The sequence below is a fragment of the Mustela nigripes genome, chromosome 1 (assembly GCF_022355385.1).
Source record: "Mustela nigripes isolate SB6536 chromosome 1, MUSNIG.SB6536, whole genome shotgun sequence".
NCBI classification, from domain to species: Eukaryota; Metazoa; Chordata; class Mammalia; order Carnivora; family Mustelidae; genus Mustela; species Mustela nigripes.
Genome location: NC_081557.1, coordinates 34,168,028 through 34,185,666, shown reverse-complemented (window position 1 = coordinate 34,185,666; position 17,639 = coordinate 34,168,028). Strand labels below are relative to the sequence as shown.

Below are 17,639 nucleotides of genomic sequence, written 5' to 3'. Positions count from 1 at the left end.
ATTTTTTTAAAAAAATATTTTATTTATTTATTTATTTTGGGGCAGAGAGAGAATGAGTCGGGGGAGAGGCAGAAGCAGACTTCCCGCTGAGCAGCAAGGATCCCAGGACCCCAGGATTCTGACCTGAGCCAAAAGCAGATGCTTAACTGACTGAACCACCCAGGGTGCCCCAAGAGTTCTTATAAATTTGTATAAATTTTAAAGGCCTTAGGACAATGTCCTACCTATTAAACACTCAGTGAATGTAAATTATTATTACTACATTTCCAAACTCAGGACCAAAGGCTCTCAGAGCTGGAGAAGACTGTGGAAAGTTCGAACGTGAGCCTTCCCATGGGGGTGGGTAGGAATCATTGGCCAGTGGCTGCTGAGAGAAGGCTGTGTGGGAGGGCCTGTGTCTCTGTTGCTCTGCGATCATCGTCTGACCCGTCCCCCCACTGGGGCCATGCGAGGGTCACTCACCTCCAACCCCACTTCGGCAGACAGGGAGCCAGGCTTCACATTGCTGATAAAGATGCCAGGTTTCTGGACAGGCCCACTGGAAATGCTGCGGAAGAGACGGGAAATGCAGATGAGGCTCTACTCATCCCTGCAGCATTGTTCATTCCCAGTGTCTTATCCCCTCTTCCCGCATGTCCAGTGCTTTGACCCCTCAGGACCCAGGTCACCCATGAGGCTCAGTTACCCATTGTGCTCTGTTGTTTACCTGTCCGGCCTCATTTTCCTGAGGAAACAGCCACAAAATCTATTTTTCATTCCCCGCTACGCAATCCCTTACCCAATACATGGCACATACTGTTTCTTTTCTCTTTCTAGAACTTTCTTAGTCATTCCTTAAGACTCAAATGCTATCTCTTCTACAAGGTTCTCACCAACCTCCTTACTCTATCCCAAGCCTCAGCTAGTTCCTCCCTCCTCAGTACTCCCAAGATACCTCCACCAAGGATGGCATTTGTACATCATTTCCCCTCCCACATCTGTGACAGACATCACTAATCAATCGCAGCATTCTTTCCCACTAAACTTAGATACAGCCTTAGAGTTCTTCTCAAAGCACAGTGGACTCTTGAACAACCTGGGTTAGAACTCATCAGTCCACTTACACATGGATTTCTTAGAGTACAGTGCTGTAAAAGCATTTTCTTTTCCTTACGATTTTCTTAACAACAGTCTCTTTTCCCTAGCTTCTTTTGCTGTAAGAAAATAGTATATAGTATGTAAAACACAAAGTACGTGTTAAGCAACTGTTTAGGCTATCAGTAAGGCTTCCCGGTCAACAGTAGGCCATTAGCAGGTAAATTTGCGGGGAGTCAAAAGTTATGTCTGGGTTTTGGATGGTGCCGGGGGTCAGCACCCCTGATCCCTGTGTTATTCAAGGGTCAAATGCCATATACTCCAGGCAGCCACCACCAGTTGATTAGAAAGAGCCCGGGACGGGAGACCTATGTGCCTGTCTCTGACGCAGAACATAGCTCCATCAGAGTCCTTGTCACTCTCTGCTGTCACTCTTTGCTGTAACTCTCCAGTGGCTGGTCTCCATGTTCACTATGTTCTACAATATAATCTCTTAATCTCTTAGGAAGGAGGGACTTTTTTTTTTTTTTTAATCACTTATCTTGGCAAAAAAAGTGTTAAATAGGGCACGGATTACATGGAGCACTGGGTGTGGTGAAAAAATAGTGATACTGTTATGCTGAAAATAAATAAATTAATAAATAAAAAAAAAGAAATTTCAAAAAAAAAAGTGAATGAATGGAAATAATACAAAAACCTCACATAATGATTGCTAATGTTTGGCGGTTGCTTGCCACCTACTAGGCATGGAGCTGTTACTTTAATTCTGTCATCTCAACCCTCCTCACAACAACTGGTTTTGTGGGTATTCTTATCCCCAATTTACAGAGGCTCAGAGTGGCTAAGCGACTAGCCCTAGGTTCTAGAGCTCCTAGGTGGCGGAGTGGGGGCTGGAACATAGATCTGTAACTGTAGTACCTGTGTGCTTAGTAAGAACACCCCACATTTGGCCCGAGACCTGTTTGCAATTCCCTGGATGCCACTTAAGGGAGCCCACAAGGTAATAAATGACACAGGAACTGTAACAGAGATGACAGGCTGGACAGGTTCCCTTTGCTGTGACTTGAGGGCCCACAAAAGGAACATGGCTCTGCTTTTGGGTCTCAGTTTTGTCATCTGTACAATGGGCCTGTTAGAGCTGTCCCTCTGGACGTATAGGGCTGCTGTGGACCTCAGGGAAGAAAACAGGCACTGAGAAGTGGCATCTCCTCAGAAGCAGTGGTAAGAAAAGGGAGAGGTGTTAGGGGTCTCCTGGGGTCTCCTGGCCATATTGAGCCTCAGGGCACGCCAGCCACCCACCTGCAGCCAAGGCCCCGGGATCCTACTAGGCTGATGAAGACCTTCTTCTCCTTGTTTTCCCGACTGCCGGGGAAGGCCAGGCTACTTCGCCCACCCTGGAGGAAGGACGGGATAAGGGTCACTGGGCCTCCACATCTTTGCAAGTAGCTTCCTGATTTCATAAAGCCCTTTAGAGCAAGCACTGCTGTCCCCCCCCCCCCCCCCCCAATGAGACTGCTCACCATTATGTCCCTGGGGGGTATGTCTGCCCCAGCTGGGCCTGGCTAAGGGCCCACCACCCATAGGGACATTCTGGATGCCCTGAGGGCCTGTGAGAAGCCCCTAGAGGCACATCTCTGGGGCAAGCCCTCTCTGGGGACTGGCTGCTCCTCCTTGAAGACAACCCCATCGAGACCACATCGCAGGTGTCCTGGCCCTTACCCCAGATTCCGACACAAACTGATCCACGTACTGCCATTTGAGGGGTTCCTCTGGGGAGCTGGGGGCAGGGAAAGAAGAAGAGCGTTACTAGAGATGTTGGAGGAGCTAGGCTCCAAATCCAGATCTGCCAGTTGGGAGCCTCCAGCTACCGCTGGCCCAAGAGCAGTGCCAGCCTGGCTGACGCCAGACCCTGTGGCCAGTGCCAGACCCCTGAGCCCGCAGGGAAGGGTCTATCTGCAGAGGCGGGTCCTGCTCACCTCTTCACAGGAATCAGGCCGATGTCTGTGGGAGAAAGGGAGGGGGGTTAAGATGGATCCTCTGCCCTCCCTTCCTCCCCCAGGAGCTGGGGACCCCGCTGCTGACCCCACCCTAGCCCATGCCTCCATCAGCGCCCCATACCCTCTGGCCTCACTCACGTCTCACTTTGATGGACACAGTCTTCTTGGTGCGGATGAGGTTGATGACCTCCTCGTGGGTGCAGGAGGAGATGGAGTAGCCATTGATCCGCACAATCTCATCCCCTACCTTGGCCACAGACAGAGGGAATGAGCACCGGGTTGAGGGGGCATCCGGCAGCAAGACAGGCTTGCCCCCAGAGGCTCTAGGCCTGCTCTCTCAGAAAAGGGACGATGACCATGTCTTCCCTCAGAAGAAATCTGGCCATGCTCCCTTGTACCTTGTTACAACCAACCTACTTGCCATCAGCCTGAGGGGGTCCCATGGTAGCGACATGTCCAAACAGTCTTTCTGGCTCATGTGGCAGATGGGAGATCCAATGTGGGAGGTGAGAGGCACAGAGGGTGGGTAACAGAGCTGAGACTAGAGCTTGGGATTCTGTCCCCTGAGTCCAGTCCCCCCTTTGCCCCACTGGGTCACCATCAGGCTCTGGATCCCATGTAAAGGGCAACCCTTCACTTAGATTCAAGCAGCTCTTCCTTGGCCTTTGTCCCACGCCACCCCAAGGAGAAGGCTCTTCTGACCTTGTTAATCACTGAAACACCATAACTGAGTCAGGGTGGGAACTTCCATGATTCCTGACTCAAATTCACATCTCTGACACACACACGACTTCTTCCCACTCTATGGATGCTCAGGGGACATTGTAAGCCTGCCACAGGCCTGACCTCTGAATTCCCATGCTGGGAGTAAGAAAGACTGCTGAATAAACACAAGGCTTTGGCATCAGATAACCTGGATTCAAACCCCTGCTTCTAGCTGATTCTCTTCTAGCAATTCTTTTTTAAAAAAATTTTTATTACTCAAAAATATCTTCATTTTTTATTTAGCTTTCTGACTCTGTGCTTGTGCCTTCAACACTTTCACCACGATCTTCTGCTCTTCAATAAGGAAAGCACGCTTGATCCTGTCACAAACACACTTAGCACATGTGGAACCACCATCGGCCCTGCTGACGTGTTTTTACATTTTAGACAACCTCCTAAGAACAGCAGGTGTTAAGGCACCTGGGTGGTGCGGTTAGCAAGGGTTCAGGACAACCTCGTTTTGCTCGAGGCTGTACTATAGAAAAGCCCACAACGATATGCCAACGCTGGCACATTCAGAATGCCTAAGGATGCTGTGCCCAGGAGAGGAAAAAGGACCTTGGGCAAGTCCCTTGAACTTTCTGGGCCTTGGTTCCTCTCATCTGTAAACTGAGGAAAGGCTCTGGTTGCTGCGAGAATTAAGTAAGTGTGTCTGTGTTAAGCCAGCCAGCCCCTGGCATAGAGTCAGGAATCAAACGGTCACTACTGTTATCAGTTGTCCGGCCGGAGCCCTAAATACTCCTGCCCTCTTCACAGGACTTCAGGCCTCATTAGGTTGGGAGAGACAGGAGCTCGTGGGCCTGTAGGGTCAGCCTGGACACAGATCTGTGGTGAGCACATCGCCTGCTGGACACTGCTGGGGGCCCCTCCAAGCACCTTGGCTCTGGGGATCAGTCCTGAAGCTCCTCACTTCATAACCGCAGGGCTAGAAGAACCCTCAGACATCAGCTGAAGCTGAAGCCCAGGGAGGTGATGTTTTGTGTAAGGTTACACGGCCATTAGCTGCAAAACAGGGACGGGCTCTTGGGTGTCCCTCTTCTCCAGCCTGAGATCAGCCCAAGCCAGCTGGCGGCTTCACTCACACCACATGTGCTGTCCCTTTGGGATCTATTGGTACATGTGGAGGACACAACTTGACTCTGTGGGGTCTGGGAGCTGGGCGGGCACACAGCCTGTGAGGGGTCTGGCTAGGCCAATCCCCAAAGTCTACAACAACCCCACAGTGTAACCTTCTCAGTACTCCTCAATACGACTTACTCAATACCATCTGAATGCTTCCCTTGCACACCTCAACACAGACCCCAATCTTTTCAGGGACCTGATGACAGTGGCAAGGAACTCGAAAAAGTTCCCTTGAAACTTTTTCGAAAAGGGGGGGCTCACTAAAGAACTCTCTAGGTTTCTGGGGATACCTCCTGTGAGGAGAGCAGCTAGGCTACCTCCTCAAATCCACTTTTTTTTTTTTTAAGATTTTATTTATTTATTTGAGACAGAAAGAGCACAGAGGGAGGGGAGAGGGAGTAGCAGAATCCCTGCTGAGCTAGGACTCCATTCCAGGACCCCGAGATCATGACCTGAGCTGAAGGCAGACACTTAACCAACTGAGCCACCCAGGTGCCCCTTACACCTATTTTTTTTTTTAATAAAGATTTTTATTTATTTATTTGATAGACAGAGATCACAAGTAGACAGAGAGGCAGGCAGAGAGAGAGGGGGAAGCAGGCTCCCCGCTGAGCAGAGAGCCCGATGTGGGGCTCGATCCCAGGACCCTGAGATCATGACCCGAGCCGAAGGCAGAGGCTTAAACCACTGAGCCACCCAGGCGCCCCACACCTATTTTTTTTTATAGCAACTCTGTTTCTGTTAATCAAATGAGGAAACTGAGGCTCAGAGAACTCAAGTGGTTTGCTTAAGGTCACCTGGTTAGTAATCAGAATTGCTGGGATCTGAAGTCAGGTCTCCCCTACTGACAACAAGCGTGTCTCTTGGGCATCTGGAAGCAGAGAGGAAGGGTACCTGGCCAAGCCTGGCTGCAGATCCCAGCATCCTGTCCTCTCTGGATTCTTGCCACCTGTTACAGGTGACCTCAAGTCCCATAAGAAAAGCAGAGATAACTCTGCGTATTTTATGGCTGGGTCAACCCAGGAACACAGAATCGTTCTCTAGCCCTGGATGATAGAGAACATTATGCCGAGCAGACACACCTAAGAAAAAAACCCAACATATCCTGTAGGTGGACCGAACAGGTCAAATCAGCAGACCTTCAGTCCAGCCAGGATGTGTCTGAACATGTCTCTCCCTTGCCTTCCAGAATCTTCTTTTGTCTTCAGATCTCAGGCACGAGATCTTCCCAGAAACATGAACCCCAGACAGGTGAATGGAGGTGGACATTTTCCCCAAGCTCCCCTGAGTGAGGATTCCTGTCTTGTTCCTAAAGGGAACCTGTTGGGGACCCCAGTCAGAATGATTCCCACACAGCCCCTGGCTCAGGCTACACTATCAGCTTTCCTCTCGCTCTCGCTCCAGCACGGAGACCTGCAAAAGGCCCTTTGTGCAAAGGCCACAATGAAATGACGATCTGAGGGACAGGGGCACAAAGGACAGATGAGCCCGTCAGCCCAAGAAAGAGAAGATAATTTATAAGCCTGAGAAACAGGTGGGACAGCAAAAATGCCCCGATGTCCCCAGTCATGGAGGCATCATTGAGAAATGCTTGTCCTAGCAGGAGAGTTCGCCCTGGAAAAAAAAAGAGGGCCTCAGGCGATGCCAAGAGAGGAGCTCATTATGTCTTTTCTCTGGCTGTGTTTCTGGGCTGGAAAATGTGCCCCACAGGAGAGGGGTAATGAAGTGGCTGAAATTTCAGCTGCCACTGGCGAGCCTTGAGACAGGGATTTAGAACAAAGCGATGTCTGTCAGCTCCCACTTCCCACCTCCCCCTCCACGGGGTCTGAACCAGGCTTCAAGCCCCCTGAAGCCCCTCTCTTGGCAACCTGATAACAAACATGCTGGCAGCTCTGGGAGGGGCTGGGAGGGCTTCTTCTATCAGGACATATAAGAACACAGCTCAGGGCTCCAGCAGGAGCGAGATCTGGAGGTTGGCCCATCTCTGCTCAGACTCGGAGGTGTGGGACCCAAAGGGAGAGGCACCTGGGGTGCTCAAGAGAGATGCCTGGGCTTGGCAGTCAGGAGACCTGCATTCAGATCCTGACTCTGCCACTTACAGTTTCCAACTCTAGTCAAGTCTCTGAGGCTCTATTAACTCCTAAGATGGAGACGATACAGTGAGAACCGGTAGTGGGCATGTCGCCCGGCACAGTATAGGTGTTTATTTAATTTCCCTCTCTGCTTACTTAACAAACACATAGCACCGTATACTGGGCACTTCTTTTTTTTTTTTTTTTTTTAAAGATTTTATTTATTTATTTGACAGACAGAGATGACAAGCAGGCAGAGAAGTAGGCAGAGAGAGAGTCGGAAGCAGGCTCCCCGCTGAGCAGAGAGCCCGATGTGGGGCTTGATCCCAGGACCCTGGGATCATGACCCGAGCTGAAGGCAGAGGCTTTAACCCACTGAGCCACCCAGGCACCCCTATACTGGGCACTTCTATAAGTACTTTATAGTATGAATTCACTTACTCTTCATGATAACCTGATGAGGTAGGGAGTGTTATCATTACCCCCATTTTACAGATGAGGAAACTGAGGCATGGGGTTTAGTCATTTTATCACAGTCCCATAGCTCATGAACAGCAAAGCCAGGAGAGTCTGGCTCTGGGGATCTATGCTCTTAAGCACCACACTACCCTGGGAATTCTTTTTCCCTTCCAGTTAAAGGCTACGTGTGAAAGCTCCAGGTGCCAGGATGTAACTACACTCCTCCTTTGTGAAGTAGGGGAGGGGATGTTAAATGCAACAGCCAGGCTCCCAGGGTGACTGAAGAAAATAAGCAATTGCCTGCAGCCTGATGTCTATGAGCCTGAGGAAAATCTGTCAGGATGTGCCAGCCTCTTCCTCCCCCAGAGTCCCAGAAAGGCAAGGTGACCACGTTCTGTGGGGACACAGGAAGCCTGAGGCCCTGACCTCCCCCACCCATTCCACTGGATTCTGCTCGCTCACCTGGAGCCCGACATTGTCTGCCTGACCGCCTTTGATGAGGTGGGAGATGAAGAGCCCGCAGCCGAACTCGAGGCCCCCACGAACGCTGAGGCCGAGGCCTTCGGGGTGCAGACGGTCCAGGCGCACCTCCTTCAGCTTCCTGCCGCAGGAGAAGTCAGTGAGGGCCCAGTGCCGGCCTGACTGCCACCACTGACCCACTCATGAGTGAGTGACCCCGTTCAACCCAGGTGACCTTTCCCACCCTTTCCTCCAGCCTGGCAATGCCCTCTGTACCTGGAGCGCCGGGGTGTCAGCTGGTCGTACTCCACCTGGTGTTTCAGAGGGATCAGGGGCCTGATGGCGTCGAACAGTGGCAGGCGGCTAGGTTCATTGATGACCAGCTTCAGGTCCCCCACGAGCACGGCCACATCCATGGTTCTGCAGAGACACCGGGAACACCTGGAGCTCCACCCATGGCCATGGCCTCTGACACCCAAGGGTTCCCAGAGGCAGCAGTCCCAGGCTGGGTCCCCACCCACTGGGTCCAGGCCCTGGAAATGGAAAGAATGCTCCTGAAAAGCCCAGAGGCCCTAACTCTGGGCCAGGTGCTTCATAAGAGCCTCACTGTTTCCCAATAAATGTCACAGGGAAACTAGAGAGGTAGGGATTGTTAACCCATTCTACAGATGAACTCAACCAGGACTCAAACTCAGCTCTGCCTACTTCTGAAGCCCAGGATTTCTCCAGCCAGGAAACTTCACAGGAGATGCTGATGACCCCACTTCTGCTCCACAGCTAAGCTCTGTCGAGTCTGCCCTCATAGTATCTCTCATATGACTCCTCCTTGCCCCATTCAGACCCTCAGCATCTCTGGCCTGCCCTTCTCCAGCTGCCACCAACCTGGTCATGTTCGTCTCATATTTTCTAAGTGTAAGTCACTTTCCTTCTCAAAACCCTTCAATGGCTCCCCACGGCCTGGAGGCCACCACCCTTTCTCCTCAACAGGCTCAGGGCCTCCACGACCTGTCTCTACAGAGCTGCTCTGCGCCCGTGGCTGGTTCTGTGTGCCTTGAGTTCTGCTTCCCCAGATTACCTGTCATTTCCCATTTGCCCCCCGTGCTTTCGTGTCTCTGCACTTGTACTCATAATTGATCCCTCCGCCTGGAATGTCCTCTGATATTTCCACCTGTCGACACCCTTCATAGCCTTCAAAACCTAGCTCACGCCTTCTTGGTCCCCCCCACCCCATGATTAGAAGCAAGACTCCTTTCTTTCCATCTGGCTTTTACTTCACCTTAGCAGTTATCTTCCTGCAACTCCTATTAGAGTTCTTTGTGTTTGTAGAGTCTGTATACTCCCCCCACTAGGCCACGAGTTACTGTAAGCAAGAACATAGATCTTATTCATTTCCAGATTCTGCATGGTGCCCAGCAAGTGGCAGGAGCTTAGAATGTGTGATGAATGAATAAAGAAGCAGGTGAATGACAACAGATACAACGGACGTGTGGCTGGGGCCCTCTGGCATTTATGGTTCCATCTCAGCAATCATATTCTTTTCAACCTCTCTTGACAGCCTCCCCCATTGGATTACAAGCAACCTGAGCACAGCGGCCAGGCTGACTTGTTCCCTAGTGTACCCTCAGCTCCTAGCAAAGATCCACACGCTAAGTATTGGAGTGAATATTTGCTGAGGCAAGTGAAGGACGTGTCTGTTCGATTCCCAGGAGCATGGAGCATCCGCCTCCCTCCCAGAGCTCCCCAGAATGGGAAGGGGAGGCTCCCCTGTCTCAGAACAACCCACCCAAGGGCTCCCTATAGACAGAGGTCCCTGGGGGGGCCACAGGTGTTGGACCCTGCCCACTTACTGATGATACATCCGCAGCACGTCATAAAGATAGTCCTTCTCTGCATCATCTTCAATCAGAAAATCCACCTAGAAAACCCAAGGGCAGAGTTCTAGACCGAGGCCCAGCACACCCACAGCAGACCCCAGGGAGAGGGAGGCCCCTGCCACTCCCCAGCATCCCGACAGGGCTGGGGCTGCAAAAGGAAGGCAGCCAGGAGCCAGGCTGGTCCTCCGACCCCATCAGTCATACACAGATCACCCCGATGGGGCCACGAGAGTGCCTCTGCACATCCAAATGAGGCCAGGCTGACCCTCATCCCTTGGGGCACACACCCTCATATGCACACACCCGCCCCTCCCTATGACAGTGAGGCACCCCCATGACAGCAGTGTTGCTGCTCACCCTCGTGGCCATGTCTCCAGGATCTAGAGTGGCCATGCCAGGGTCAGCTCCCCGGTCCGGAAGAAGCCCACTGTCTTACCTGATGGTGGCTATAGTGCCGGATAACTGCCTTTAGAAAGGATTTGGGCCATTCACTCAGATAGCACATGCCACCCACCAGAAGTCCCCGACCGTCTTCCGTGCCTCCAGTGTTAGGGGCCACTCCACCCTGGCCTGGCCTGATCTAGGCTGCCTTAGCTCTGACTTCTGTCCACTAGTCAGCCTCCTGGCCACTCCTTCACCTCTCCAGGCCCCTTCAGTCCCCCGCTTCTCCCCCAGGGGGAGAGTCAAGTTACATCATTTCAAGTTTGCTGACGTCAATGGCTGGGACTCAAAGGTCGGGGTCAGGAGCTGTTTCATTAGCACCTCGATCCCAGGGGAATTGGTGGGTCAAAGCCCCAAATTCCACCCCCTGGAGAGGTACAGTGTGACTCTCTACGCACCGTAGTCTTGGCTCTCCCTTTAACCCATGTCTGAGAAAGAGGGTGAGAAGGGCCTCAGGTTGGGAGCGGGGTGAGGAGGCCCTGAGCTGCACACAGTCAGGAAAGACTCTCCAAGACGGGGCTCGGACTCCCCTTAAATGAAGGCAGAGTTCAGCTGTGACAAGACAGGGTAGTCTTGCCCAGGTCTGTGACCCATTCTTCTGGGACCATTGGAACAGAACTAAGAGGGACAGGACCAGGAGGCTGTGGCAGACGTGTGCGGAGGAGTGCCGGGAAGGTGGTGAGCCAGGACTGAGCCAAGAGGATAGAAGGAAGGCTCTGGACTAGAGCAACTGGAGTGTGTTCCTCATCAGGCAGGCACCAGTGGGCACTGTGCGCCTCTGCACGGCATGATGCTGTCGAAGGCCTACTGTGTGCCAGGTGCTTTACCCTAAACGCCAGGTATCAGGAGAATGGCACAAAGTGCCCTAGAGCGGAGGGTTCCTGAAGCCAGTTCTTGGACTACTCCATGTTCGCTTGTTCAGACCATACTCTCACTTACTGACTGCCAGCCGTGTCTGAGGAACTTGACGTGAATTCTCCTTAATCTTTTAACTACCCTCTGATGTGCATGGATATCATCACCACACTGGACCGATGAGGAAATATAGGCCCGAGGAAGCAATAGAGCCGAGACTCCAACTCATGCCCACAGGCTCCAAAACCTCTGCCTTTTTTCTAACCACCACAGCATATCCACTTACCAGATACAACTTTTTGTATGCATTTGTCTAATACACGTTTATTGAGCAACTACTGTGTGCCAGACACTATGTCTTCTTTTTCTAATTAGATTTTAAAAGCTTTTCTTTTCAGGGCCCCTGGGTGGCTTAGTCAGTTTAAGTATCTGCCTTTGGCTCAGGTTACGATCCTGGGATCCTGGGATGGAGGCCCCTGTCATTCTGCACCCCACCCCCACCACCCCTGCTCTTTTCTCTCTCGCACACTCTCTCAATAAATAAATAAAATCTTAAAAAAAAAAAAAAAAGTCTTTCCTTTTCTTGAATCTCTCCTGATATGGGCACAGAAACCCTAAAGGAGCCCACCACCTACAAAGGCTTTATCATCTCCATCCCTCCTTCCCCGCCCACCTTATGTCTGGCCCCTTCTGTCCCAAGGCAGCCTTCTCTGGCTGATGCTTGATGGGCCCATCTGCTCTCAGTCTGTATGGTGGGGGGAGTGGGGGTTCAGGCCCCTTGTCTGGGGCACTTGAGGCAAATGCTGGGTTTAGCCTTGGGCCCTATCCAGCCTCATGTCCCAGCATTCCTCCATATGGACTGGCCCTTCAGTACAGATGCACGGGTTGGTGGGGAGAGCAAACCACATTCAGCTCCTGCAAATACAACTCCACGGGTGCACCCGGGGAGTGAGAAAGAGAGCAAGAGCAAATTAAATAATGTTGTTCTCTGCCCTCCTCAGGCTGTTCCAGGGATTAAATACGTGAATATATACAAAATACCTCCACAGTGCCCAGGGCTCCAAGATTTCAAGGGCTCAGAAATGTGGGCTTCCTTTGTGCCCCCAGACCCACTCTGCAGCCTTCTCCGTGCTGCCCTGTATCCTAGGAGGCTCTGCATGGGCCCCCTGCCCTCTGACACCCAGCCAGTAGTGAGAGAGCCCAAGGAGAAAGGAAATGGGGCTCTGACTCCCCAGCTGGATCTCTGCTGGATCACCTTACATGCAGGTCTGACCTTTTCTCTGCAGCTAAGGTTCTCCCCTGTTCTGCCCTCCCCCCTTTAGGGAACCTGGCCTCCTGCTGTGACCCCCGGGTGGAGGGGGGGAGGTCCTGTTCTACACCCTGTTGGCTCCTGTGTCTCTTAGTGGTGGTAGTGGCGGTGGCGGTGGCGGCGGCGGTGGGGGGGCGCGGGCAGCATCATTTCCTCTCTGTGAGCTCTTCCTTCACCTTCCAGACACCTGAAACATCAGCTCCCCTTGGTCTAGCCTTCCCTCCTGCTCCCCTACAACGCCTGTCCTATCATTCTCTGCGCTCGCGACACCACTTTGTTCCCACCTCTGCTGTGGCACGCACCAAGCTGTGTTGCATGTTCTCTCTTTACTCTACTGTCTCCCCACTCATCTGGGTGTGGTCCAGACCCAGGCCTGGGAGGAGGGCGCACAGGGAGGCCAACAAGCCCCTTTCCTCACCTGGGTCTGCACTTCTCTGTGCCTCATTTTCGTCATCTGTAAAATGGGGCTGAAAGTACCTGTTTTGTAGGAGTTCATCCTTCTCTGAGGGATTAATCATTGTTTTTCTTTTGTTTATTATTCATTGAATTAATAATCATTAAATGCTTGGCACAGTGCCTGGTAAATTAAGTTCTCAGTGTTTGCTTAGTTTTATTTAACTAAATGAGTGCGTGAGAATGCTGAGTGTCTTCTCAGCAGCTGGCAGACCGGGGCCCCTCCATAAATGCTGGTGGGATGAATGGATCCAGTCACACTTCCTCCCAGGCCTTCACAGCATGATCCCGAGTGGTACTGGGTATATTTTGATTCTTGTTTTGTTATTCTTCGTCTTTTCAAGACACTTTTAGGTCCTGCTAGCTGGTTCGTGGCATTTGACCCAGTGCTTAGCACAGCTGGTCATACTGTCCTTCCCCTGCTTCTCCTACCTCACTTGCTGCTCCTTCTCCTCCTTCTCTCCTCTAAAGGTTGGGGTGTTCTGGCTCTGTCGTGGGCCTTCTCTTCATCAGCACCGCGTCCCTAAGTGACCTCATCAGTCTCGGGGCTGAACTACCATTTACTCCTCAAGGACTCACTGAGGCTCCAGCATCGACCTCTCCCCACCATCTTCAGGCTCCCACAGCTACTGGCTTCTTAGTCACCTCTCTACTTAATGGAGGAACAGGCATCTCAAACTTCAAACATTCAAGATGGAGCTCTGCCGCTTCCCCTCCATTCCCACCAACCTGCTCCTCCCCAAATATAGACTCCCTCTTGAGGCCTCTCTCTCCACACCCAAAGCCACCCATCAGGAGAGACCTCAGATCTACCTTTTCTTGGGTTCCTGGTCTGACCACTCTTCATGCTAGTCCTAGTTCCCACCCCGGCCCGGGCTGCTGCAGCAGCCTCCTGTCTGCGGTCCCCCTTCTGCCCTTCTGCTCAGGGTCCCCTCAGTCTGCTCTACCAGCACCTGGAACAATCCCTTTTAAATGTAAAGGAGTCAGGCACTCCCCAGCTGGTTCCCATCACTCTGAGAACCCAAAGTCCTGACCAAGGCCTTCAAGGCCCCGACCCCACTCTCGTCCAACGTCCATTACTCTTCAATCTGTATTTCCTCTCAGAAACACCATCCTATCTGTGGTTCCTAAAGCAGGGCCTTTGTACTCACTGTTCCCTCTTCTTGGAATGTTCTTCCCTATATATCCGCATGGCTCCTTCCCTCACTTCTTTCTGAATATGTGTTCAAATATCACCTCCTCAGAGAGACCTTCCCGACTACCATGTGGTTTTTCTCTCTATCCTCTCACCCCCATATTTTTTTTTTCATATTCATTTGTCACTACTTGACATTCTATGATACTTGTATTGGCTTACTTGTTAACTGTCTGTCCCCTCCACTAAGGAGCCAGGGACTTTGTTTTATTATTCAATGGTTACGGTACTGCTGGGCATGTATTAGCAGCCCAGTCGATGTCTATTACATGCATGCATGCCTGATCACAAAACAGTGGAAGGCAGGGGCTCTTTCTGACCTCCCTAGTTATCCCCTCTTCCCCACCCAGGTGCCTGGCCTTGGGCAGGGTACACTACAGATATCCATAAATGCATGATTGCTGACCAGGCAATAAAAACTCCTTTGAGCAAATGAGTAACCAAGTTCCTGCAATGGGCAGGTGCAGTGAACCGAGGGGGAGAGCCTTCTTTTGAAAATCTGGTTCTTCAGGGAAGAGGCTTAGTCTCTGATGCTCCTCTCCCTGCTCCTTGGTATTCTGGCCCAAGACTGTTGCTGGGAAGAGCATGCCAGTGTTGCCGATGTCCTTTGAAAAACTGCATAAGCCCAGAGGAACAGACTCTACTCACCAGCTTGGAGCCTCCTGGCTCCTCTCCAAGGATACTCTGCAGGTCTCTGCAGGTGGCTGTGGACCAGATGGTTACTATGGGTCCAGAGCAGCCAATCCTCGAATTCCTATTTAGTCCTAATGGTCCAGTGAGGTAAGCACTCTGAACCTCATCTCACAACTGAGGAAAGGAGAGCTCAGAGAGATTCAATGACTTGCCCAAGGTCTCACTGGCAGTGAGTGGCCGAGCTGAGATTTGACCCCAGTTCTACCTATAACTAACAGGTAATAGACAACAACAACGGACATTTGTTGCGGACTCACTAAATGCCAGGATCTATTTAAACTCCCCACACGCATGTAGAACCAACACTCACAAGAACCTTACTAGCTAAATATTACTGTTATCCTCATTTAACAAATCAAAGAACTGAGGCTGGGAGAGGTGAATAACTTGCTCAAGGCCACATAGCATGTTCCATGACAATATGCAGGAACAACATGCCATCTCCAACAACTAAAGATTTAGGTTACAAACCATTCCCCATGGGTAAATGTGCTCCGCAACACTAAGCAAGGGAGAGCTAGGAAGCAACAGACAGGAGCTGTAAATTTCACCCAGTATGGCTGTGCGCCCCCCATCTGTATCCTCTGCAGCTTTGTCCTCTCTCCCCGGTTGCTAGATGATCTCCAGCCAGGGAAAGCAAGGCTGCTGCTCTCTGGGAAGCAGCAGGGCACAAAGTCCAATCTGAGGCCCCAGACTGGTGTCTGCCCCGCCTGCACACACAGGGCCATTAATAGGTAATGACTCTTGTGACGAGGAAGAGCAGGGCAGTGGAAACACAGAGGCCTGAGGCCTGTTGGAGCCTGCAGGGCCTGGAGAAGAGAAACAGAGGCTAACTCCAGGGCGCAGTCAGACACCAGGGACCCCAGAGATAATTCTCGAAAAAGAGGCAAAGACTGGTACCCATAGGAAAAAGGCCAAAGAGGACTGGATGTTACTTTCTGCCCAGGGGTAGGAAACTGAAATTCAAACCCGGGTCTTGGGGGCGGGGACGGGAGGTAGTGTTCCTTCAAAGTGGGTTGCCTGAAATCTACACTCACCAAATGTCCTCAGCAGCTGAAATTTCTCTCCTCCCGTCCCTGTGCAATGGACACACTGCTGGACAGTCTTATACTTCCCTTGATATTCACCAGCCCCCAATCTCCTTCTGAACTTCCAGCTATAAGCTTAGAATACCCAAGGCCTCTTTTTTAGGAGGCCTCTGCTGGTATGAGTTTCCCCCTTTCTACCCTACCAAACCTTGACCCCAACACTCAGCACCCTGTCATGGGTCATTGTTAGCGTGAGGTCTGCTGCCCACCTGCCCAGCCAGCAATTTGAGGGCACAGACAGGTCTGGCACAGAGTGGGCATTCAGAATACATTTATTAAATGAATGATTGGCCCCTGGCCCTTAGCTCTGGCGCCCCCACATTGGCTGGTTACTCTGGCTCCCCTGGGCCTCTCTGTGGCGAGAGAGGGGCTAAGCACCCTGACCTTGCCTACCTGAGCTCTACCCGCTCAGGCCTCAGAAGAGGGTAATGTGAGGCCCCTGAGGGCAATGTGAGGGTGTCAGCGTGCACAGTCACTTGTCCCTGAGGCAGGGCCCGTGGGTAGCTCTGGACACCCTGGCTTCATCCTTGGGATCTGAAGCATCCTGAGTCCTGGTGGGGAGGTCTACTGAGTCACCTCCAATGGTCCTCTCTGGCCTCAGGGCCTCAGCAGCTCCTGCACAGCTCTGGAAACAGTTCTGGAAATGCCCTGGGTGAAATCCTGTAGCTTTCAGGGAGGACCTCTGAGAATCCTGGACCATCCTTGAGGTGCCTTTTTGGGACACACAAGGGGAGATGTGGCACTGCCTGAAGGATCTGGCTGACTTTCCTTACGTACTTCCTCCCTTCCTCCCTTTGCCCCCTGGTCAGCACCTGTTCCTCAGCTGCTTCTCAGGCCCTAAGAAATGCCCTGAAGCGGGGAGGGGGCTCCCTAAAGTGCTTTCTAACTCTTGTTTTTTTTTTTTTTTTTGAGAGGTCAGAGAGAAACAGTTTCCCTTTCCACCAATCCCCACCTCTCAGACAGACACTGCCCCATACCCTCTCTGTATGCTCCAACAGCTCTCAGCTTGGGGCACTAGGAGCTGGGTTCTGCCCACTATGGGACAAGTCCGAGAAGCATCCTGTCTCAGGTCAAGGCTGGAAGGAATTTCAACCCCAGAAAAGTCCCAGTCCTGCAAGGCGGAAGGAGAAAGGACACTGTCTGAAGATCCATTTATGGGTTCCCACACCTAGAGTCCTAGTGCCCCTTCCCTTATTTTACTGGGATCCCTGCTGGAAGCCAAACAACCCTCAGGTTCCACAGCCCTAAGGCCACACTGGAAAAGGGAGGGGTGGCGCCGGGTGTGTCCATCCCCCACCACCCTGTCAGAACTCCGGGGTCTTGAACGCTTTAGGGGTCCCTAGCAGCTCTGACCTTGTGCCGGAATTCTCGAGCCACCTTCCGGTCCATGGCTGCGCCAGATCGAGCCGCTACACAGATCGAGTCGCTACACAGCTCGCTCCTTCGGATGCCGGGTCGCTGCAAGCCGGCGGGAGCCTCACCGTTGATCCGCCGGCCCCGGGAGCTGTGGGGGCGGGGCCTGAGCGCGGTGAGGGCGGGGCCTGGGCGGGGCGGCTGGGAAGCCCGAGACACCTGTCCTGAAGCTTGTCGCCTCCCACCGACGACCGCGGAGCAAAGGGCCTGGAGTGTGTGTATGTGGTGGCGGTGGCGGTGATCGGACTCCAGGCCAGCGCTCCCCTTGGAATGATCCCCGAATACAAGCGGCGGAGGGAGAGGATCTCGGGAGGCGCGGGCTGGTGTTTGAGACTTTTTGTGGCCGTCAGAATACTTTTTTGAGAAGGTC

General features: G+C 52.2%; 1 protein-coding gene and 1 long non-coding RNA gene across 4 annotated transcripts in view; one reads left to right on the top strand and one right to left on the bottom strand.

The window, feature by feature from the left end:
* Positions 1 to 7,937, top strand: part of LOC132022384 (uncharacterized) — a 54,340-nt gene extending 46,403 nt beyond the window's left edge. Inside the window, exon 3 of the long non-coding RNA XR_009405584.1 lies at positions 7,664 to 7,937. This is a non-coding gene — a long non-coding RNA (uncharacterized LOC132022384). The remainder of the gene's footprint in view (positions 1 to 7,663) is intronic.
* Positions 1 to 17,359, bottom strand: part of USH1C (USH1 protein network component harmonin) — a 46,950-nt gene extending 29,591 nt beyond the window's left edge. For all 3 annotated transcript variants that reach the window (XM_059407637.1, XM_059407640.1, XM_059407642.1), the window contains exons 1-9: positions 17,210 to 17,359; positions 9,796 to 9,863; positions 8,225 to 8,368; positions 7,952 to 8,090; positions 3,210 to 3,318; positions 3,051 to 3,075; positions 2,794 to 2,851; positions 2,374 to 2,468; positions 463 to 547 (exon numbers count right to left, since the gene is read on the bottom strand). In XM_059407637.1, coding sequence (XP_059263620.1) covers positions 463 to 547; positions 2,374 to 2,468; positions 2,794 to 2,851; positions 3,051 to 3,075; positions 3,210 to 3,318; positions 7,952 to 8,090; positions 8,225 to 8,368; positions 9,796 to 9,863; positions 17,210 to 17,245 — 759 coding nt within the window. In that variant the 5' untranslated portion in view covers positions 17,246 to 17,359. The remainder of the gene's footprint in view (positions 1 to 462; positions 548 to 2,373; positions 2,469 to 2,793; positions 2,852 to 3,050; positions 3,076 to 3,209; positions 3,319 to 7,951; positions 8,091 to 8,224; positions 8,369 to 9,795; positions 9,864 to 17,209) is intronic.
* Between the last annotated feature and the right edge of the window lie 280 nt (positions 17,360 to 17,639).